At 40.7% G+C, this 22,933-nt stretch overlaps 3 protein-coding genes and 1 long non-coding RNA gene across 7 annotated transcripts in view; 2 read left to right on the top strand and 2 right to left on the bottom strand.

Annotated features, from left to right (window-relative positions):
* The first annotated feature begins 71 nt into the window (after window positions 1-71).
* Window positions 72-3,846, top strand: LOC135163318 (secretory carrier-associated membrane protein 5). Its single transcript, XM_064122662.1, has 7 exons — window positions 72-314; window positions 762-1,016; window positions 1,184-1,250; window positions 1,364-1,492; window positions 1,581-1,839; window positions 1,919-2,045; window positions 2,191-3,846. Exons 1-7 carry the CDS (start codon window positions 258-260, stop codon window positions 2,350-2,352), a joined length of 1,056 nt encoding a protein of 351 aa, XP_063978732.1. The 5' UTR covers window positions 72-257; the 3' UTR covers window positions 2,353-3,846.
* On the bottom strand, window positions 2,986-7,303 carry LOC135163311 (DNA helicase MCM9-like). Its single transcript, XM_064122652.1, has 9 exons — window positions 6,928-7,303; window positions 6,001-6,304; window positions 5,681-5,913; window positions 5,284-5,500; window positions 5,119-5,194; window positions 4,628-4,785; window positions 4,125-4,504; window positions 3,863-4,072; window positions 2,986-3,779 (listed from the first exon to the last, which is right to left on the bottom strand). The coding sequence occupies exons 1-9, from the start codon at window positions 7,020-7,022 to the stop codon at window positions 3,623-3,625; spliced, it is 1,830 nt and encodes a 609-aa protein (XP_063978722.1). The 5' UTR covers window positions 7,023-7,303; the 3' UTR covers window positions 2,986-3,622.
* A 3,443-nt stretch (window positions 7,304-10,746) lies between these two features.
* Window positions 10,747-22,933, top strand: part of LOC135163225 (zwei Ig domain protein zig-8-like) — a 51,823-nt gene continuing 39,636 nt past the window's right edge. Inside the window, exon 1 of one of the 4 annotated variants that reach the window (XM_064122472.1) lies at window positions 10,747-10,766. The gene's annotated coding sequence lies outside the window, so the exon portion shown is untranslated. Of the gene's footprint in view, window positions 10,767-19,570; window positions 19,859-22,464; window positions 22,599-22,933 lie in introns of those variants that run through there. The other 3 variants (XM_064122474.1, XM_064122470.1, XM_064122471.1) reach the window with 3 other exon arrangements.
* On the bottom strand, window positions 12,785-16,871 carry LOC135163226 (uncharacterized). The gene is made up of 3 exons (XR_010299089.1): window positions 16,832-16,871; window positions 12,966-13,064; window positions 12,785-12,869 (listed from the first exon to the last, which is right to left on the bottom strand). It is a non-coding gene; the product is annotated as an uncharacterized LOC135163226 (long non-coding RNA).

Below are 22,933 nucleotides of genomic sequence, written 5' to 3'. Positions count from 1 at the left end.
CCAATGACATGGCACCCTCAATTGACTTCGGCTTCGAACAAATCCTCTAGTCAGTTTTCGTCTGGGGCCACGTCCTCTCTGACATCGAAAAGACTATCAGTGGATTTTCCCATATAAGAAATAACCCGAGACAATAATGAATACTCGACTGTAGATATGTCTCATCACTGTGCTGTTTAGATTGTCCATCTATCAAAGAGTTCGATAAAACGAGAGCCCAGAAGTGCAAGAGGTTAGTCCACTAATTGTGTAAAAATATGTCTGGCTTCGAGGAAAATCCCTTTGGCGAGCCAACTGTCAACGATCCATTCTCGGTGAGTTTATTCAATAATCCTTTGACGTTTATAACCAATAACCAGTGATAGGAGATCATTGGAATGGATTACAGACTCCAATCGTGGCCGTTGTGTCAAAAATGTCCGAGTGAATATCGCGGTTTGTGAGTCATCACTGCGTATCTAAAAGTGGTCAGGTTTCCGTATGATACTACGTGTTGACAGATTTTTTTTTCACCGGAGGGCACAACGGAGATTGTGATCGGCCACGTTTCATTGATTTATTTCTTGACATGTACATTAATTCCCAAATCTTTAAACATGTCGACATGTAAATTTCCAATTATTAATTCAGCTGGTACGAGTCGGAAGAAATAATAGAACAATTATTTGAAAATTCTTGTGCATGGAGGATTCGTTTCTCCCTGAGATAATATGTTTCCTCGCTTTTTTTCGTGATGATAACTAGACAATTTATGCTACCAGGATCCCTCGGTGCAGCGTGCAGTTGGCACGAATCCTGCACCTCGAGGAATTGAGGATTACAATCCATTTGCTGAGCCTGGATCACAAGCAAATGCCCAGCAAGTTCGTGGTGCGTCAAATCCACCCCTTTATGGCGGTTACGGAGCAACACTCATTCCAGCCACATTACCGGCCACAAATCAAGATCCACCACCTCCGGCATATGCACGATCACCACAGCAGACTGTTCCTCCAACGTTGTCACCTAGTGCTGAGGTAATTAGTCGATAAATGCTGGGCTTTTTGAGGATAATCAAGGAGAACAAAAAGTTACGTCACCTCGTGACAGAGAATCTATTGACTTTGAAGATGAAAAGGTCTATTGTTCTCACTTCGTTAGGCCATTATTAGTTTCTCTTATTGGAATGTTTAATGTTATCCAGCAACAGAGAGCTGAGCAGGAGTGGAAAGCCAGAACTGAGGAGGAGACGAGACGACCGGCATATCCTCGTGAGTAATTTTTAATCAGACAATGTTTAAGTGATAACGATTGCAACGATGGTGTCCCAAAAAACTTTTTGACCTAGGAAACAATTGCCGATAATGTGACATAATTTTTCCAGCTAACGGAAATAATTGGCCACCATTACCCGACAAGTGCTGCTTCCAGCCGTGCTTTTACCAAGACATTGACTTCGAAATTCAGCCAGATTTTCAAAGAATCGTTAGGCACCTGTACTACCTCTGGATGTGTGAGTATAAAAAGTTGAAAGTAATATCCATTCACAGCCAAATTTGGACGATTCAATTTGATAACAATATTTTATCAATTTATTTCAGTTCATGGTTTAGTATTACTACTGAATGTAGTGGGGGGATTGGCCCTATTGCTGGCAAAAGGGGAGTTCGGAACATTCGGTCTCGGTATTCTCTACTTCATCCTTTTCACACCATTCTCATTCATCTGCTGGTTCCGGCCGGCGTACAAAGCATTCAAGAGCGACAGCTCCATCAACTTCATGGTGTTTTTCTTCATATTTTTCTTCCAGCTCGTTGTCACGAGTATTCAAGCTATTGGAATACCTGGCATTGGCACATGGTGATTATAATCAGTGATAGTTACAATTTGACACCATTAAAGGAATTTCTTCATTATCGATTTGCGTTTTTTTATACAGTGGTCTCATCAAGGCGATAAACTCTTTCGGTAGCAGTGCAAAGGATACTTTCATTGGCATTCTCTTATTATTGATCGCTATTTGTTACTGTGTAGCTGTCGCCGGTGACCTTCTACTTCTTTCCAAGGTAAATTTTTCAAATGATTTCAGTGAGTCCTGTATAATTAATTAATAACCGATTGAAGATAGATACTAGGCTGAAGAATATTTCAAGTTTTTCCTTGCCTGTCAATAAAAATTCATACATATGCCATTGTATTTTTTACTTTCAGATTCACCGAATGTATCGTTCCTCGCCAGCAAGTATGTCGAAAGCCCAGCAAGAGTTCACCACGACTTTCCTAAGAAATGAGCATGTTCAAAATGCAGCTGGTGATGTAGCTGCAAGTGCTGTTCGGGCCCAAATGGCGAACGCCACTCAGCCGCGCTACTGAACATGAACATTTTGTGAGTCCATTGAAGAAAGAAAAATCAATAACTAAAATAAGGAAAAAAAATTCGATGTAGATATTGCGTCTCACCCACCATAGTTCAGCTCGACGAGTAGAATTGCTCTCCTCTGAAGCTCTGATGTATGCATACTAGCATCCGAATGCAATTTGCATCTCTTTGTCTACCCAGAGTGGCTGACATTTATCAGAGGGCTCTTGGCTTTCTTGTTAATCATAAAAGAATGAACAGAAACAATCAATTTGATGCAGAGAGAGAGAGAGAGAGGGGGGGGGGAGAAATGCACGTGAACATTGATAACATTAGTATTGAATATGTGTCGCGTTTATTGCTTTATTGACTCTTTCGAGGTTTATCGTTATTGTTTCCACGAAACTTGTGAGTATTAATCGATATATCATTGGTGAACTGAGAATTTAATGTGAGGAGACTTTTCAAAGTTATTTCTGGTGATAATGACCACATTGAATGTAATTATACGTACACTATTGCATTATATGCACAGCCATTCTGGCGACTTTTTTCTTTGTTAACGAGCTCTGTTGAATTAGTAGCATTGAGTATTTAATTAATTAAAATTTATTCTTTTGGGTTAAAACTAGTCTCACGATTTAAAGTTATTCGAGGAATAAACGACTGCGTTTGTTTTACTTTCTACTGTCTTCGTCATTGGAAAAATAAATTGTTTGACAGTATATCAAAAAAAATGAAAATTATTAGAAGGACCAGATGATGATAGACCGGTTATTTGGACACGAGTATGTATCGTTATTTTTATATAGTCTCTAGGGAAATGTGAGAGGATACGGAGTCAGGGAGTCCCACATGAATTCGTACTCATAAAATGTTTGATTATAGTACACCAACAATAAACAGGTTAATTTTTACAAGGATGTCGTTATTAAAACTGTGAGAATTTATGTTTAGTTCGTTAGGCCTATGGGACTTTTCGTTACATTAGATGAATAAATCATTTTAATTAATATTTTAATGGAAGAGAGGATATTTGAGGGTTTAAAAAAATTGAAAATTCGTGTCAAGGGGTGAATGGAATGATAATGGAGGGCCTGTTGTTGATATTGAGATGTATTCTTTATGCGAGTGAATATTAATTACTATTGATTGTCCGATGAGGAGTCCAGCAGGTGCTCTAAGCCGAGTAATTCGAGTAGTTCCGTTGCTGGACAAAAAAAGAGAGTAAAGAAATAAATTGACCGAGCATGTGAGTTGATCAGTGAAAAAAATATAAAAGTTCTAACTTTCTTGATTAAATACCGCCATTGGATCCTTGGGGAATGGACAGCCAGCGTCATTGTACGTGGCTATTGTACCAACAAGTTGAGCTGCAACTATTGCGTCCATAATATCGACTTCCTTCTTGTACATTAATCTTGCATGGCCCTCCGCCAATCTTAAATATCGAAATGGAGTCTTATTAATTGATCAATATAATAAAGTTGTACGATTAACCAGGAGAATTGTTTGTTTTCACACCTGATGAGACTCTCCAGGAGACGCACTGTCGTTCTCTCCTCCCTCCGGTTTGGATTCTTTCGATGGTGGAGGAAAGTTGCTCGCAGGATTATGTCGGCTTCTTCGGTTAGTGTAGGCTCCAGGGTGTGAATGTGGGCGAAGTACTCGCGGAGACTCTCTTCGTCCCACAGATTCTCCGATTTCAGAAGTTCCATGGGCTTCTTTACAGTTCTAGGAAATTTCGAGATAAATTTAATATAAAAAAAACTTCAGCATTCATTACCTTGTATCCTGATCGCAAGGATCGTCGCAAGCAGCTCTCAGTAAATGCTCAGCAGTCATACGGTCCCAATCAAGGTTTTTATTGTCCTTGAGTTGCAGAATCAAATCGAATCTTGATAGAAGTGGATTACCAAGCTTTGTCTTCATCTCAGCTCCCTCCACGAATTTACCACCAACTGGATTTATGGCAGCTATGACTGAACATCGTGAATTCAGAGTACTCACTAGACCAGCTTTGGCTATTGATATCGTCTGTTGTTCCATAGCTTCGTGGAGGGATGCACGGTCGTTAGAATTCATTGTTGTGAATTCGTCGACACAGCAAACTCCCCCATCAGCCAGGACTAGGGCACCACCTTCCAGATGCCAGCCATCTGTGTCCTTAGATTGGGGATGAAAAATTTAATCAATGAATTGTAAAATACTCTAGCCCAAGAAAATTAGAGATTATTTTTTTCGTCGCTGTCTCCTCCCGTTATTCGATTAATGTAAGTGAAAAGACACCTTGACTGCAGCTGCTGTCAATCCTGCAGCAGTAGTTCCCACACCGGTAGTGAGCACTGATCGCACAGCTAATCTAGCAGCAGTTCTAAGAATCTGAGATTTACCAGTTCCAGGGTCACCTATCATCAATAAATGTGGCTCTCCTCGAACTCTAACGCCTGGAAGAATCTCATTCTTCTGAATTATGTCATGTTAATATCGACAGGAACTCTATAAAAAAATTATACTTTAAAAATTCTTTACAACCGATAAATAGCCTGTGGTAGTTATCGAATTTCAGAAAGTATGTTGCCGGTATATTCTATGGCAGAATGTTGTTTCGAAGCACCGAATTTCGGAGTGAAAATACCTGCGGATATCCTTTGAAAATTTTCTAGATAACTTTCAAATAACAATAGTTATTTTTAAACGATTCTTCATTTTTTATTCCCTACTATTGACCTGTCATGAACTAGAATGAAGCAGCGAAATTCTCAAAGTTGGAAACTCACCAGTTTGATTGAGCTTGGAAACTCCACCCGCAAGAACCACAGCAAGCGCTAGTTTTACGAAGTACATACCGAAGAGCTAATAATAAATTAATTACCAAATTGATCAATCATATCTCCATGGTGTTGTAATAACATAAAGTGAAATAACTCGAAACGAATTTTTACCTGGGGACAAATAGAGGCTAGAATATTATTCCTCCCTTCCAGTGGATTATCCCCATATCCTGCCCAGTAATTTCTGAATATTTCCGTTATTTCAATCTCGGAATAATTTGAATCCAAAACTTTTCGTAATATTGATAAACTGTTGGCAAGCATTACCGTAGTTGCCTCGGGTCTTTTGCCCTCAGCTATTTGCGTCCAACGTTCAATAACGACTCCACTTAAAGCAAATACGAAAGAGTCAATGTTATGATGATTATTCATCGGTGAGAGGCCAATAATTATTGAATAATTGAATCGCAGGTGGTTTCAATTAATTTTTTTCCTACTGTTCCGTTGTAGCGCATCTCTACCCTATAATTTATTCAATGATTGACCAGACCAGACCCAATGAATTTACCTTATTTCTACATCATTCCCTGGGGCGCATTGATCCACCAAATCACTCATCAGGATCACCTGCATTCCCTCATTGTATGTGCTACTGCTGTCGGTCTGCACCTTCTCCTGAATTTTCACCTCTTGGTAATCGACGCAATCATCCGCATCAACATTATTCTCAACTCTGAGGCTCTTTGCGAAACATTGTTCGCATTGTTTGGGCTCTTTTAATGTTTGCAATTCCCAAGACAACTGAAAGAATCAGAAAGAAAAGAATTGTTCTCTCTCATTCCGAAGATGTTTCGAATTCCCCAATGTCCAGTTTATTTTTGTACTCACATTGACAGCTGTGATGTGCTCGCACTTTTTGCAGTACCATCGCTTTACCAGTTTTAAAACACTGGGTTGGGATATTCTGACTGCAATGCCAGTGGTGGTTACTAATTCACCGATATTCTCGTGATTTGCTCGATGGGGAATTGATGTGATTCTCGTGTGAATTCTTTGCTTTATCTTGTGATGGGATTGAGCTAGTATTTTTTGCGATTTTATGGCTGATGCGTCGCAGAGGGGCAAGTGCAGCCTTGGCTTCCGAAGGATGTTGTTGGCTGCTTCCGGTTCAGCCCCAAATAATGTGACGAAACTACGAGAAACCATTGGGTGTAGCCGATTTTTAATATCAAATGGGGTTAAAAAATATAAAAAAGATTACGGAAATATTTGTAGAGTACATTTTTTCACGAGTACTTGAAATTTCGCGATTTTCTTCCCTCGAAATTCACGTCAAAGTCCCTTTTTTGAAACCGACAACTGAACTGTGGAATTCAAAAGAGAAATATTGGTAGGAATGTCTGATTTTCTCTTCGGAACGCATTCCACCGGATTTGCTGTGTTTTCTTTCCATCTCCACTTCACCTTTGAAGGTAGTACACCTTTTGTTGTTTTTTTTTTCGCTTTAACATTTATATTTAACTTGCTGACCCACGAGAGGAAGCGATCGATTCGAACTGCATTCAGTGTATTTATTTTTATAATTTATAAGTCTTTAACATGACATTAATCAAACAAGTCCAGTTGATGACTTGAAGTTTGATTTGGGAACATAAAATTCCAGAGGGTCAATGTCAATGATAACACGATTATCATCTGCAAAACGTTCATCTCAGGATTAAATGACATGCAACAAATGCTGAGACTGCATTAGGATAGAAGGTCAATAGCCTCATGAAATCCCTTCCAGCTTCAATAATAATATTATTAACTCACTTAACGTAGATTGGATAATGCATCGAATTGTCCGGTGCCTCAAGTATCGTCATCAAATCATCAGCGTGGTACTTTAAAAAATAATCCGTCAACATGTTTACAGCGTGACTTTGATAGGTTAGACTGCACGTGTCACTGTTGTTGTGTGAAAAATAGCAATAACTCCGAGTAAAGTTTATTCATTGTCCGGATCCCATGAACTATTTTGATCACATTTCACTGCACTCACAAATGACGATGATTTGCTGAATTCCGGAGTCTTGCCGGGTCGAAAAACATTTAAACTCCTTCAAGAATGTTATGTATTTTAGTTTACGCTGCGGCCACAGGCGTCGCGGCGAGCCCGTGGCGGGAAAGACTTAAATACGTCGAGAAAAATATTTGTTGTACCCTTAACTAATTATTTTCTATAGATACAATTCGGTAGCGAAGTGGTAAAATGAGATAAACCACTTCTGACTGTCAACCCGATTCTAACGAATATCTCGGGATCGAGGATAGATAGCTGAATTTTTATTATGACCTTTTTTGTGGAGCGAGTTGAGTACTGTAATAAATGTAACTACAAAAAAAATTGCATCCCCCTTAGATTCGGAGATATTCCCCTAAAACTCGACTCAGATGTCAGTCAACTGATTTCGTTTTACCACTTTGCTCTTGAATTTTTTGTTTATTGGTCAGGATATCTCTCCGCACGGGAAAACAATAATTTTCTGATTTTCTTGATAGCTCCCATTGGCACGCCCATCGAAAACACTCCCCTCATGAATGTGCCCCATCCACCTCCCCCCGTCATTCCAAGGATCAATAAAAAATAACAGAAAGAAGCCCATCGACAGTAATGAGTCATTACAAAACTCTGTCGTCCAACTTTACACACCTAACGTCAAGGTAAGAAGTAAAATAAAATTGCGCGGAAAAAAACCGAGCATCAGACAATTTATCGTTATCGCTCATAAAGTGAAAAATCATATTCCTGAGAAGATAGGTCATGGGGTACGTGTGGTAATAAAGACCCGACGGTGGAAACATCCCTGGGAGTGGTTGGGTGGGAACAGGGGAAGAGGGGAGGGAGCAGGGGAGGTTGGCCACCGAGTAAAAGGTAATTCCAGGGGATTTTGATAGGCTCACGAGTGCAAACTACTGGATATATTACTTCAAGGTTTTTACGATGGAACCTCTATAAGAGCAGTAACGCAATATAACGTCTTTTTTACTGGGCCCTCAGTGCTCAAAGCGGGTGGGTCAATGTGAATCTTGTTGCTGTTCCAAACGAGGATGGGATTTTTTTTGCTTTCCCTTTCCGCTTTTCTCCCTTTATCGAATTCGATCGGTCTCAATAGCTATTGATTTTCGTGCCATAATACAATTGAGAAAGCACTCGTTGATTATTTCACGTTTCAGTGAACTATCGAGTAGCTCTTTAGCTTCGTTTATTTTGAATTGGTGTTTTGAGTGATATTGATATTTTATAAACAGTAAATATAATCAACAAAATAAACGTTATCAATAATTCCCAATTTAACGAAAAAAAGTACTAATTTTCATCAAGTTATTCCATTAAAATTCACTGCAGTCAGGGCATTTCACGTAAATATGATCTGAATTTCGAAAACCGGGAATGTGTTTGTTTGGATACTCTAAATAAAAATGCTTTTTTTTAAATCCCTTTCTCGTTTTTTCCCTCTATCGAATTTGATCAGTCTCAATGGCTATTGATTTTCGCCCTCAATGCAAATGGGACTGTACTCACTGATGATCTCTTGTTACGAACTGTCGAGTGGCCTTTCTGCTTTTTTCTTTCGCATTCACTAAACCGCATTGGCGCACCGGCCATTAATCAATTCCCCTACCCTTTGTTTGGTGTTTTGCGTTTTTTTTTTGTTTTCAGACCTTCTGTTCACTTTGTGTTTGGTACTCACAGCCTTTTGGAGATTCCTCCCCTTCTTGTCGCGCAATTCTGTTTTGCGGTGCCGCGGGAGAACCCTCTGCGGGGAAACTTGTCACCGCTTTACACTGGAAACCTTTTTCACGATTTTATTTTTTTTTTCCGGAGTTTTATTGTTCGTTAGATGGAGAACAACTTGTGTTTGATTGGCCCTTGTTATTGGGAGTCAAAAAAAAATTGATCCACTCGAATTAGTGAGCGTATTAAATTACAAATGATACTGATTCGCCATTAGTATGAACAGCGTCTCTGCAATTACATCAATTCCCCAGGGAACAATACGCGTTGGAACATATCTCGTTATAACAGTACCGAGAATGCATTCCCCTGCAGATATGAGATAGACAACATTCTGACCTCGAGTTCTACGATGCAGCGGTATTAGTCGTACAGCGAACCGATGAGCAGGTGGACGGGGGTTGGGTGGAAATACCATAGACGATGGAGATACGTCAGCACAGTGAGAAATTCCATATCCCATTATTCTCATTGCAAATATCAGGATACAGATTCTCATGTTCCTTCATCAATTAGGGACGTGCGTCGATTAATTTTGGGATTGAAATTTGATGGAATTGCGCCTCATTCCGCAGCGTCACAAATTTTTACTCACAAATCTCTTCCAACAACCCGTGGAAACCGTAGACTTTGTTTATATATTTTGCATGTAATAGAGTCTTTTGCCTTTTTCCAATTTATCCGTAAATTATTCACTTTTTTTGTTGTTCCCATCGCTACTTGCACGTCACGCGTGTATACACGCGTTCAATTGTCAGCCCCGTTGGCGACCCTCTGGTGCTGCCTTTCTCGTATTCTACACATATTCTATACATATCTATTACACACCCGGTGAATATAAATTCTCGGGAATTTTAAATAACTTGTCAACTGCAGATGCCCAGCATTAGAGGGCTCATGCTGCGGCATACACCGGGTACGAGGAGAGGAAATAGGGGGGTGTGAGGGGTATGAGGGGGAGGATGGAACTGAGGGGAACATAACACCCATCCTCTCTTTCGCGTATGCTGAAAATTTCGAATAGTTGTTATCGGGACATACCCCCTTCCCCCTCGGTAACAGGTGTCACTGATGCCAGTGAGCGACATCGAGCTCGTATTTTTCGTTTTTCTCCCATGTTCTTTTTTTTTTTTTTCGTTTTTTTTGCATGTTAAAAATTCAAGGACCTCAATCCTGCGGATGGACTCGCATAACTAGCACAAATTTTTTTTCATTTTTTATTTCGTGATGGTAACGCTGTTCCTCGATGATTACTGTTTCAATTATTGGAGTTGGAATGAAATAAAATTTTGCCGTTGATTATTTGGGATTAATTAATTAGTCCCTAGTCGAGTTACGGTTGATAAATACATTCTGTTGGCCGTGAGCTGTTCAGATTTTTTCCGGGCAACGTAATTAAAAAAATATATTTGTAGCTTAATGACAGGGAGACAAATATATTCAAGAGGCGAGTGAATATTGAGGGAAGTTCTTCATTAATTAAACAAAAAATATTAATAGGGGATGAAGAATTGATGATTCATGACACAATTTAATAGAACGATGAGGATAGAATATTTGACACCAAAAAATTCAGTCCCCGCACATGACAATTTCCCGTGAATTTCTTCTTCAGTTTCAGAAATATTTTGGGTCTCGGAATTCTATTTCAAATCCTTCCATTAGTAAGTGGATTAGACAAATTGGATTTTGCAAATGACCTGAATTCTTCTCATCTCTATTTACCCGTATAATCGATATCCACGAAAATTCAAACCGAGAGAATATGCAGAACTAATAGGGGCGTCAGAAGATGGTTTTCGCATTCATGTTGGCCCAGGGAGTGAGAGGAGAACGGGTGGAGAGATTTGGGCTCTATCGAGTTGGCAGCTGGGTAAGTTGGATTTTGCATGAGACCCAAAAGGTTGTATTGAGGGACTCAGTAGTCTGTATAATGCACCGGTGGAGTACGTCATGTCCAGCAAGTGAATTCTTGCCCAGTGTTGGCCTGTACGGTTTAATAATACATCGGTGCAGGAAGATCGTTAATCATGCGGATGAAATATAATTTAATACCTCGACTACCTGCTACGGGTTGTCTTGTAGCTGGGGCCTACTAAAAATGACGTACGAGCGAGGAACACGCTGCTAATACACGTGACAGGAGTCCTCCCTTCAGTTGCGATTGGCCGCGATTTATTCTGTAATTATTTTTTAAATTATTGGAGATGTATTCAATCAGATCGTGTGCACATTGGGCGTTGCAAATAAGCCCTCGATTGTGGTAATTACACTGTGCGAGAGATATTCAATTAATTCTCAGGAGAGAGACATTGAATTCGATTTGGGAAAACTCATAAAATATCAGATTTCACTGACAATTATATGAATATTAACTCTAATATCCCTATCTTTTTATTATTCGCGAATTATGATTGATTGATTGATCACTCATTGGTATATAAATTTTATGGCTAAAGACCGAAGAGAAAAAAAATGAAAAATAATAATTCTCATAAAATTGCAATCATGCGGTTGTAACTAATCGATTGAAATTAATAGAACCTTCAATATCATATGGAATTGGTGGTCGTTAATCCCGTAATCACAGATAAATTAATTAGAGCTGAATCAATCTAATGAGAATATGCAAATTTCATGGCTCTCCCCGAACAGCAATTTTTCTCGTAATTGAAATCGATTCCACGTCTCACCCGCTCCCCCAGAATTTATTTATTCATTGTACGTTGTTTTGACAAAGTGGGGGTATCCCTCAGTTGAATCTAAATAAATTTACGTTTGTTTGAGTTATCGGGAGACTGTAACTGAGACGAGGACAGGGATACTGAAGACAAATGATAGAACGTGCGGAAGTCCCCTAGCCCCCGACCCACTGCCACCGGCAAGTAATCCATTCCCCGGGGTATGATGATCGTGCTTGTGCGGGCGTCTCGAGGCCCCCGGAATTGTAACCGAATGGAGCCGAATGGAACATCCTATCATTATCCAATGATCCATGTGTCTTTACTGAGACAAAGAGAAGATCGTGAGTGAGAATATCACAATTTATTTTCTCTCTCCTTCTCTCACCCTCTTGGAGCAGTGGTAACTGTTGAATTACACTGAATGAATATTCAAATCCGTATTCGGGGACTCCGCTGGATGAAGAAAATGAAGGGTAATAAAACCTGACAAAAATATCGAGAGATGAAATATCACGTCATAAACATTCAACTAAATTTTATGACATTTTAATTAAATCCCTTGGGATTTTTATTTCTCGTTAACACTGAGAATGGATTTAGCGTTATCGATGCAATTCCACGAAATTTACATAAAGAATGAAATTCCAATTGGATATGTAGATGAAAAACTTCCAATTCCGCTGGTTCAATCTGCAAAAAAAATTGATGAAGGGTAAAAAAAATTACGTAATGAGAAAATTAAAGGGGAATGAAAAATTGTGAAGCGTCTGGGATCATATTCTCTCAGCTGCTTTGTATGGAAAGCCCGAATAATAGAAGAAGTTCCAGGTGGATTTTAATATTATTTCAATAGTCCGAAGAATATTCAATAAAAGTCGTTCGATACCCGCAGATCACGAAAAAAAATCCATAAATCTCGTAACAATAATCGATATTCCAAATATAGAATGAAACAATCCGTGAGGTGAGGTCTGATATACATATTCCGTTTCCACTTGGCCTTTCCTCTCATTGAGTTCGGCATTTTACGCCACTCAAAATTTTTCATATTTTTTGACAGTGTCTCGGGCGAACGGAGCTAGGATGGTGGTGGGAGAGGAATAGAGGAGGATAATTTATGGGACAGCCAGCACTCACCTTTTTACATTCATCTAGTTGTTCGTTTTTTAAACACCCACTGCTCCTCATCTTATACATATAGTTCCTTCCGTCTTCCACTTTCCCCTCTTTATTCTCCCCCTCCCACCCCTATCCATGATGCTACCACACCAATTCTAAACGCTCCGTTTGGCCTGCGTAATATCAAAAAAATAAAGAAGAAGGACTGAACGTAATTTCTCAAGTCACCACCGAGAAGGCAGATATTAAAGAATTTTTTTTATACTCACGGGTTATATACTCATGAAGGGTGGAGGGTGGAGGCGTGTTGCCCCTATTCAAACTCACATTTGCCTTGAAATTACTTCAAAGCATTTTTCACGAGATTGCTAAAAATAAAGGGAGAGTAGTAGTATTTTTTTTCACATTTTGTTTTTGTGGGAGTTTTTTTATTGGGAAGAGAAAACCAAAATTGCGGCGTTTATCATTTTGCCTCGGTTGTTTGAGTGTCAATTGGGGTTTCGTATGACACTTTTTCGGGATATGAGGGAAATATGATGAATGATAATTGGACCTGGAATTTTTCGAGAAATTAATGAAATATTTGACAACGCGGAATGTTCGGGAGAATCTCGATGGATTTGTAAATGGAAAGTTAATCAATTGGAACGGATTGGGAGTGGTGATGGGGATGAAATTCCAGTGAGTTGAGTGGCGCTTCTGCGGAATGATTCATGAAAACTCGGGGAAAAATTGTAAGTTGGCTAATTGCAAAAGCGAAGAATAACAACCGAGTATTTGAATAACAAAGTGAAGGCAGAAGAATAAACTACACATTTGTCATAATATTCCCCAGCCAATGTTATATAAAGGAGGAAGGCATATAGGATATATTTACTTCTCGAATTGACTTTCCCATTTTGCTACAACGTTGAAGGAAAAAATTTGACGCTCAACCCCAATTCAATGTCAATTGAATGCCACCAGGGGAGGATTTTTATTCGTGTCCCGAAGGTTTATTCTTTCCCGCAATTTTTTTTACGAGGGATTACACCCGAGGAGTCAACTCGAAGTCCCTATATCGCTGTCCACCGATTACGGTGCTCTAGGGCTTGCCGACCTAACCGGCTTCTCGACCTACAAACCCCCTGCCCTCCTATATCTTTATTACCGCATCTGTGGGTTAGGAGAATCCCTTTCAACCAGTATCACGCGTATGGCTTTCCCCGGTCTTGTTGGTTACATTTCCACAATTTATATGGGGATGAAATCGTGGGCGGGGACACTCTGTGATAAAGGGGATTTCAGCGTTTTTTCGAATTCCAATCCATAACTATTTATGTGTCCATAAATATAGTTTTTTTGCGGTGATTGGTGAGAGGGGGACAACGTCGTAAATTCATCTGTTTTGGACGAGACCTTTTGCGTCCAGTTTTTCCCCCGTCCTGAGGAAGCAACTTCGGGGGTCGAATAGGAAGTCAATCGAACACTGAAGGGGCATTCGAGTGGTGCGTCACATGGCCAAAAGGGTGCGATCTGCACTTGGACACAGAAAAATCCGTGGGAACCATTTCTTTCTCATAAAAATCCACCGAAAACCGCCGCTCCATTGCATTTTGCGTAATAATTTCCCCCATTTTTCCGGAATATTTTTTTTTAATGCGATCAAAAGTCGGTGCCATATATTCCATTAGTCAATCACTTCGTTTTCCAGCAAAAATTCAAAGCAATGGAAAATTCGTTGATAAGCCTTTTGATCCATGAAATCCCCGGATAAATTCTCCGGCAATCGATACCCTTCGAAAAATAAATTGCAAAATTCCACTGATCCTCCCACACAAAGGCCATAGAAAGAAGCATTCACCCGCATGCGTCATCCAGCCCGTGTGGTCTTCACCGGTGATTGGAAATTAATCTACGGGGGCTTCAACACACCAACATTATTCTTCTCACCCAACGAATTAATCCAAAGTAGGTATTCCATCCGCCCAAAGCCCGAGGCGATTCCCCATCCGGAGGTAACGCGAGACCTGAATATCGCGGATATTGTGTTACTGTATTTGATTACAGGGGCATCCGTGTTCCCGGACGCGCGTTTCGCCTCGAGGAGTCACACGTACATCCTGTGAGCTTGAGTGGAGTGGGCCACTCTGTTGTTTACCCCCAAAGACCGTCAACGACACTGTTACTATAATATACAAACCAACAGAAGTGCAACACCCCGTGAGGAGCTACCGAACTTCAACTTCCTGCCACCTCCACCCTCCTCACTGGCTCTTTTAGTGATATCATCTTACCGAGACGTGAACTGAGTTTTGTCAGGTTTGGCGAGGGGCGGAAGAGGAGAAACGGGTAGTCTGTTTTCATCCAGAAGCTTTTAACCTCAACCCTTCTGTGACGAGGAGGGGAAAGGGCCGGGGAAACCCGGGCGTTGTGATTCCGACGACGCGCAGACCCTTTGTAACTAACTGCTGGGATATCGTGTTCCTCGGTTTGCTAATACTTTCTCACGATAAAGTGAAAAATTCAGCCATTTGAAAAAAATATAACTGTTTAAAAATCATCCCTTGCGCCCTTTTTCCCGGGCTTAGTCACCGGATTTTTCCTGGAAATTTTTCTAGCAAAAAATTGCTAATTCCATGGAATTGCGAAATTATTCGGAAAATCCATGGACTTCGCCCTCACTGAGTTTTCTTGGAAAAACTTCTCGTCCGATTCATTGCAAACACGTAAATTGGTAATAATCTGTGGTACTTCGTTAACTGCTTTTTCGCGAATGCAATTACGAAGACATCTCCGTCTCTCATTGTCGGCCTTTTTCCGGCGCTCTTGTTCTCACAAATAGAATTCAGAATCTCTGACAATTATTCGAAGTGAATGGTGTTTGACGCTACAGCGATCAAACGAATTTCCCCCTCGCCCTCCCTCGTTCTTCCTCAGCCCGTTGCCCTTTCCGTCGCGTGGAGATTCCACTTCGATAATTTGTACGCGCATAAGTCGCGGTATCGCGGCCAAAAGAGCGACAGAGTACGCGGTGCTAATTTGAGAACGGGACTAGAGCGCATTGCACTGTGCACGTTATATCTACCTTTACCCCCTGGTTTTTGCGGTAGGCATATACATATAACGGTATAAAGAGAATACGATTATATATAGAGAGTCGGAAAATAGGGGGATAAAAGCGGAAGAGAATAGAAGTCGAAAATTTAAACTCTCCGGGCTTTTCGCTGTGTGGACAAGCATATCCCGGGATTTCTGACCATTATAGCTGACGACCAACTGTAAATAATTGCTGCTATTTCCGGGTCACATACGACTCTAATGAATAACAATAAAAAAAAAATTGGACATCAGCAATATTCAATGGGAGGAATTAATAATGAACTTGAAAATTTAAAAATGAAATGATGGGCCTTCGGTGCTGAAATTTTCTGGAAAAATCTAATAGCTCACATTTTTCCAAATATAAGGGGTAAAAATACCTCGATTTAATTTCTCCTTTTATGTCAATTAATGCGGTTAATGCGGTGGCTTCCTCTAATTTTCCCATGGTACCTTAATGGCCGTTTCTGACCCTGGTCAAAGTTTTACGAGTCCCTGTGGTTGGGCGCGAAGGTACACCGCAAACAGCCGCGTCGAATCGATTATTATCGGTCGAATGGGCGTAGACGTGTAGCAGTAACACACCCCGATATCTCCTAGTCCTTCTATACACAATTTCCCACCCCACCTGTCTCCTCCAATTCCTCCCCCGTCCACCTCTCAGCGCTGTGAACCTTTCGATCGTTTAATTTCTATTGAAACGGGCAATTTCATTCTATTGGCATTACCCAGACTCGTGTGCCAAGGGTATTTGCGTTAATTCACGAATTCTCGGATAATTAGTTTAAATTGTAGAACCCCCAGATATTTCTGTTTTCCTGGCCCATTTGATCTAATCAGGTGTAACTGGCAATTTTGGGGTATTAGTGTGCTTTTCGACGCGATTCGAGGACAGAGGGAGGGGATTAAAGTATCACCTTGGTATTGTATTACGTTGATCAAGGGATGAGTTGATCGAGCTAATAGAAATACACTTAATTAAATTCTACCGTTGATTGTAATTCAATGACGATAATTATTCCGGGGGGCTGATTGAATAAGTTATTGGGCTCACCTGAATACTTTACTCCACCCTTATAAATGAATTAATCGGGATGAATAATAAACCATATTCTCCCCTGTAAAAAGAAAAAAATGTCAGTGTAACTGAATCCGTATGAAAATACTCGATGATGAGCCTGAGGATAATTTTATTTCAATCTTTCTACGCATATTATGTCAAACCCATCAATTCTCGAGTTGACCAATTGCAATGGTCCTAATAGTATTCAATTTAAATGTAATTAAACATCATTATTGTCTCCCCAACTATTCCCGACGGATCAAAAAATTAATCACAAACAATTACCGCCGAAATTAATTGAACCACGAAAATGTAATCGAGACTTCGATATAATTGCAGATGGTAATTATGAAATTCATTTAATTTGATATTAGTCTGGAATTGTATTCAGTCCATTCAAAATTCCCAGATTACCAGTGCCAACGGTGGAATTAACCAATCGATTTTAATTGACTGTTTCTCGTACAATAATTGCAAAAGTATTTGGCTTAAACACATGAAAATAGATTATTTCTTGATGCCAAATGTTATAAACTCGAGTGCTTGAACACGTATGTTATGCCCAGCCAATTATACTCTACTCTCCAATTATTTTGCGAATACAAGCAGCTTAATTATAGGCGAGCGTTAACCGGGTGGCGCCATTGCTATATACACGGTAAAACAGTTGGACAAGCGACTGCGGGCACATCTCGTAGTGGCGTTCCACCGTTGATGGAGCGACGGGTCGAGGGGGGGGGGATGGGCCGTGGTCCAGGCACTGCGGGAGGATTTTCACAATGTTGCAGAATCATGTCAGAGACCCGCAGAGTACTCACTCGTCCAGTTAATGTTACAGGATCCAGTGACACGTGTTATTACTTCGTAATTATTTTCTGTCTTAATATCCATCCTGGAATTTACATGTGTTAACGTGTCACATGTTGATGGCTCTCAATTTGTATTACAGTGTCGCATACGGGTGACAATTTGTTGAATTATTCTGCGTCATCGTAGGTGTCATAATTGCTCATATTTCGGCAGCCGTATTTATTTTTGAGACATTGCACCTCCTCAGAATAATATTTTTCAAGCGACCAATAAATTTTGATTTGATCAAAAAATTATTCTCGTGTCCGGGAAAAAAATCATCGGAATATTGTCACAGACATGAATGCGAGAACCACCGCTCGATAATGTCTTTACTCGACATTTCGTTCTGAACACAATGAAATTTCCTCCCCTCACATTCCCACCCCCGCGAACCCGTAATATTCCATTCTGTGTTCTTGGCTCGATTTCTATTCATCTCGAAAAATAAAGGCGGTACCCGATCGCGAGTTCCGATGGCAATGAATATCTATCTGCATAATATCTTGCTCGCTCCTTCCCCCCCCCCCTCCCTCCCCCTCGATCCTTTGGAGATCGTCGGCACGTACACCAAGGGTTGAGCACGAAACGAGTCGTCCAGTGTAGTCCCCCACATGCTCACCCTCCAGACACTGCACACACCTCCAGCCTCTTTCACTACTTCCTCTCGCTCTCTCCCTTTCTTTCGGGATTGTTAGTTTTCCAGTGAGTGGAAGGGAGACACGCACAGGGGTGGTTTCCACCGTGGCCAAGGAGATTTGTCGCGACGCCTCGCGTACTTTTCCGTGAATTTACTTCCACAGGATAATGTATAGCATTCCCACAAATGTTGCCGTTCACATATACTTTATTTTTCCAACTCATGTCCCCCCCCCGCCCCTTTCATCGTCTTTCTAACCGCTCTCACCCAGTTTGAAGAGACGAAATGAAAATAAGCAGAGGTAAAAATATCATTTTTTACGATGCGATGAATCCTTCCGTGACTTGGGGAAATTGACGAGGGGAGGAAGCGGTTAACCTTTTGCACGAACACTGGCTGACAAACAACGGATTGTAAGTGAATGACGGTACATTGTTTTTAATTTTAAGGGAAACGGTGAAGGGGGATGTGATGGAGATTGAATTATCCAAAACTCCATTTGGATCCAAGAAAATGGCATTACCACCCATATTTTTATGTTTTCCAATCTCACGTGAACCCACGAGAATGAAGAAAATGCAAATTCTCTGAAGACCTGTTCCATGGAACCATAAATTAATTTTTAATAAACCATTGTAAATGTAAACTCCCATAGGAATGTCACCAATGCTCAGTAATCCATATCGATGTGAGACACTTCCGACAGAATAAACTTTTTTTCCTCTGCCTGCCAACTGGCAGTTATTCCCCGGAATTCCTCATTAGTCGTAGCATTCAAAGAGGGATTATGCCTACTGATATTTCCGATGCATGTGTGGATGTGTCTGGGTCAGGTGCATGGCTCCGAATGCTGTCCCCTTGGCGCCACGCTGTGGCAGGAAGAGAGCTGGGTAAAGCGGCTGTCGGTGGAGGAGGAGAAGAGAAACAGAGATATCGTGATGAGGGAACTGGTGAGGGGGTGGAGCACAAGCGTGGCCGTGGAAAGAACACAAATTATGACGGCCGTGGGGGGGGGGGGGCACAAATCTCCGCAGCATGTGGAGAATCCCCTTCTTCCTCTTCTGTACCACTGGCTTCACACATGGGTTTACAAACCTAAAATCAACGCTCGTTTATGACACACGCACTCGTACGATGGATAAACTACGATCCAAACGTGCTCTGCCTCTTTTACCCCCTCCCTGTGACCGCGGGTTTGGGCTTTACACTGGGGTAACGCTCCCACACTTCTTCGCGGTTGGGTTTATTGTTGGCGAGAGGGGCCTCCACCCGGTTGTTGTGAGGACGGATTCAGTATTTCGTACGCAATTCAACCGGTATCACGTGCCTTCATTAAAGAATATCAAGCTAATTGCCATTTTTAATTAATGAACTTTGTTTTGTGTTTTTATGTGTTTATTTGGATTATATCTGCAGGCAGCCACTCCTCCAATAAAATTGATTGACATTTTTTTTTGACATTCATGCCCATGTTTGCGAGAAAAAAAATGTGAGAATTCGAGGAATTCACACGCAACTGAGGCACCCTGGTATGTTTGCTGAGAGCATTATAATTTTTTTTTTATTCTCATTTTTTTTTGTGTCGCTGGAGCGAAGAATTTTTCGAGCGTGAAATCATTCCAGGGAGAAATTTTTCCATTGAAGTGGCGGATTGCTTTGAGAGGGTGGCACGAACGCGTGACAAATATAATGGAGTGGGTTGCGACAGATGAAAGAATGTGGGGAAGTAGAATTGAAAGGAATAAGGAATTACTTATCGATGTGAGAAGAACCGCGAGAGTCAATTTATGATATTAAATTTATAGATAATGTCGCGAGCGAAAAAAATCAACGAATGCCAATGTAAAGGTGAGACACCCACAATGTTTACGAGAGAATGATTTTTTCCTGAGTAAAAGAGGTATTAATTGAACTAATACAATTTTACTTTTTTAACGATTGACTATAACAACAATTAGGTGGACGTCATCTCGATCATTCCATTGGGATTTTAATTCTCCCGCATCGAGGGAATATATAAATGTAAAAATCAACGAAAACGACATTCAGTTAAATGTTTCACGAACGACTGATCGAACGTGTGAAAAATATTCTCTCCATCCAATTCTTTTCCCTTTTATTTCTATTCTTCACTGTCTTCCGGTGATTGACGGACATCCGCGAAATGTACGCAGTGTGAATGTCGGTCACTCCCCGGTATCAATACAAAATAAAACAAGAAGCAACTGTATTCCCATGGAAATTTATTTTCAAATATCTCTCGAGCGTATCCCTCCCCTCCCCCACCCACCCCACCTTCCCCTGGAGTAAAATTATTTTTATCCGCGCAAATGTCGTCAGTCCATTAATCCGTTGTTCCAACAATTATCAGAACGTTTCATTCGACAGTAATTGAAGACAAATGTGGTAATTGAAACAATTAAAAATACTCACGTACACCGCAGTCATAATTCTTCAACCACTGTAAACAATAATGAATGCCTTAATTAGTTGACAAAACGTAGAATAATTCGAATCACAACCAAACAAACTTTAACCCAGTGGTAATTCACGTTGAAATAATGAACACATTTGCTGGTGTACACGCGTGTACACATTATTTACTCGGTTTGTTTGCCAACACGACTGGAGAGAGGACAAACCGGCGATACTAACCAAGAGGGGTTTGTTTCGGCAAACGGCACTTCCGAATAAACTCTCTCACTGCGTTCAACTGGGACTAACCCCACTAAAATTTCCTTCTCCACTTATTTTACGGGTTACACTATCCACACACGTGAAAGGCCGTTATGTGCACGTGGATAATACTGTTCTGTGACGCAAAATTCACAATATCATATGGTGATTGTAGTTGAAGATTAATTTTACGGGGAGAGAAAAGTTCAGGAAAAATTATTCGAAAAGAATTGTAAAAATAATTCTGAAGGACATTACCGTCAACTGTCCTTGAGGGATATATTTAGTGCTTTGTGGATAATATTTGCATGACGTTGAAATGATGGTATTGAATTAATTTCGGCGGTGAAACAAGATTTTAATATCCTTTGACATACCAAAGAGCCTCCCTAAACTGGGGTGCAGTCTCCTCTTAATTAAATTTGATAAAAAATTCGATAGCGTATAGAAATTATTTTTCAAAGTGAGACAAAAGCCCTGGAATATTATCAAGAATCCCGATACAAGGTACGCACTATCCCCCGAACAACTCGGTAATGAGTGAATGAAGTAACTTCATCAAAACATGAGAGTGCGGGCTGAAAAACCGGAGGGAAACTCGGTGTACCTCTCGTACGGACGAATTTCCTATAAATAGTCCGTAACCGGGGTGCACCACTGAAGTCTGTGGACTCTTACACCTGAGTGTTCTCTGCCTCTCAGTGGTTTTTCCAACTCAGTATTAATTAACACTTTTACCGTATTTTCCGCGTTTCAACATTCCGAATGAGCCCGCCAATACCACATTATCTCGGGATATTTCGATGTTTTCAGACTTTTCAAGGGGAGAGAAAATTAGCACAAAAATTACCACGAAAACGACTGGAATCCCAGGTAGGAAATGCCAATGTCCACGAAACGGGCCAGGTCTGGCACGAGACTGGCTTGCCAGATCTGGGCCACCAAGCTTGGCCCGAGGCATGGCCAGACCGGCAAAGAGCATGGCTTGCCAGGCTTGGGTCACTAAGCTTGGCCCGTGGTATGGCCAGACTGGCAAAGAGCACGGTTTGCCGGGCTTGGGCAACCACGCTTGACCCGAGGTATGGCCAGACTGGTAAAGAGCATGGCTTGCCAGGCTTGGGTCACCAAGCTTGCCCCGAGACATGGCCAGGCAGACAAGGGGCATGGTTTGCCAGGCTTGGGTCCCATATGGAACAGCATTCCAAAAATTGAATTCTCATGGGGAATGTTCCTTCACTAAATTTTTCGTCCTTTGATTCTCCTTCTTCCGAAGGTACCATTATTTCTTCTGAACATACTATTTCAGGGGAAAATATGCGTGGATATCACCGTATACCACACATTCTATGACAACAGCCCGTAAGATGGCGTGTTGAGTAGTCTGATTGTGGCAGTAGACATGAGTGTCGTGTGCGGCAATTTATTATTTTAATATTACTCTTTTACTATTGTAATATGTCTCAGAGTTCATATTCACGGGTTAAAAAATACAGACATTTTCATCAACTGAAGAAAAAAGAATCTGTAAACGTAGAAGGCGCTAAAGAAAAAACTCCGGATTACAGTGAACGCAATAATGCCGATGAGGAAGAGGTTAGTTTGCCAACAGCCAATGAAATAACTATCCGTAGTGGATCTATTGTGGATCAAATTAGTGGAGATGTCGATGTTCGACATCTCGATGATAATGCTAGTGCTTGTGGTGATAGTTGGTCGGGTGGTGATGGTGATTGTGGCTCGTATAAGCATCTTAATGATTGCATCAGTGAATCCAATAGCAGCGTTGGAGACAGGGATGAACCAATTCTTGGGGGTTTATAGTTGATAATACTTCATTTTTCCGGGATAAATGGAATTGTAAAATCACTGTGTTAATATGACTCCATTAGTTCATTTTCGTAATTGTATTAGTTGTGATATTCTTGATA

Source organism: Diachasmimorpha longicaudata, chromosome 6, assembly GCF_034640455.1.
Source record: "Diachasmimorpha longicaudata isolate KC_UGA_2023 chromosome 6, iyDiaLong2, whole genome shotgun sequence".
Classification (NCBI taxonomy): Eukaryota; Metazoa; Arthropoda; class Insecta; order Hymenoptera; family Braconidae; genus Diachasmimorpha; species Diachasmimorpha longicaudata.
The sequence above is the reverse complement of the archived record's forward strand: the minus strand, read 5'-3'. Positions and strand labels throughout refer to the sequence as shown.

Excerpts from the sequence above, each read along its gene's own strand:
- LOC135163318 (XM_064122662.1), top strand. The coding sequence starts at position 258 with ATGTCTGGCTTCGAGGAAAATCCCTTTGGCGAGCCAACTGTCAACGAT. Across the intron at positions 1,017-1,183 it reads CGTTGTCACCTAGTGCTGAG|CAACAGAGAGCTGAGCAGGA; the intron begins GTAATTAGTCGA and ends AATGTTATCCAG. Across the intron at positions 1,251-1,363 it reads GAGACGACCGGCATATCCTC|CTAACGGAAATAATTGGCCA; the intron begins GTGAGTAATTTT and ends TAATTTTTCCAG.
- LOC135163311 (XM_064122652.1), bottom strand. The coding sequence starts at position 7,022 with ATGTTGACGGATTATTTTTTAAAGTACCACGCTGATGATTTGATGACG. Across the intron at positions 4,073-4,124 it reads CCTTGCGATCAGGATACAAG|AACTGTAAAGAAGCCCATGG; the intron begins GTAATGAATGCT and ends GAAATTTCCTAG. Across the intron at positions 3,780-3,862 it reads CTCCTGGAGAGTCTCATCAG|ATTGGCGGAGGGCCATGCAA; the intron begins GTGTGAAAACAA and ends TCGATATTTAAG.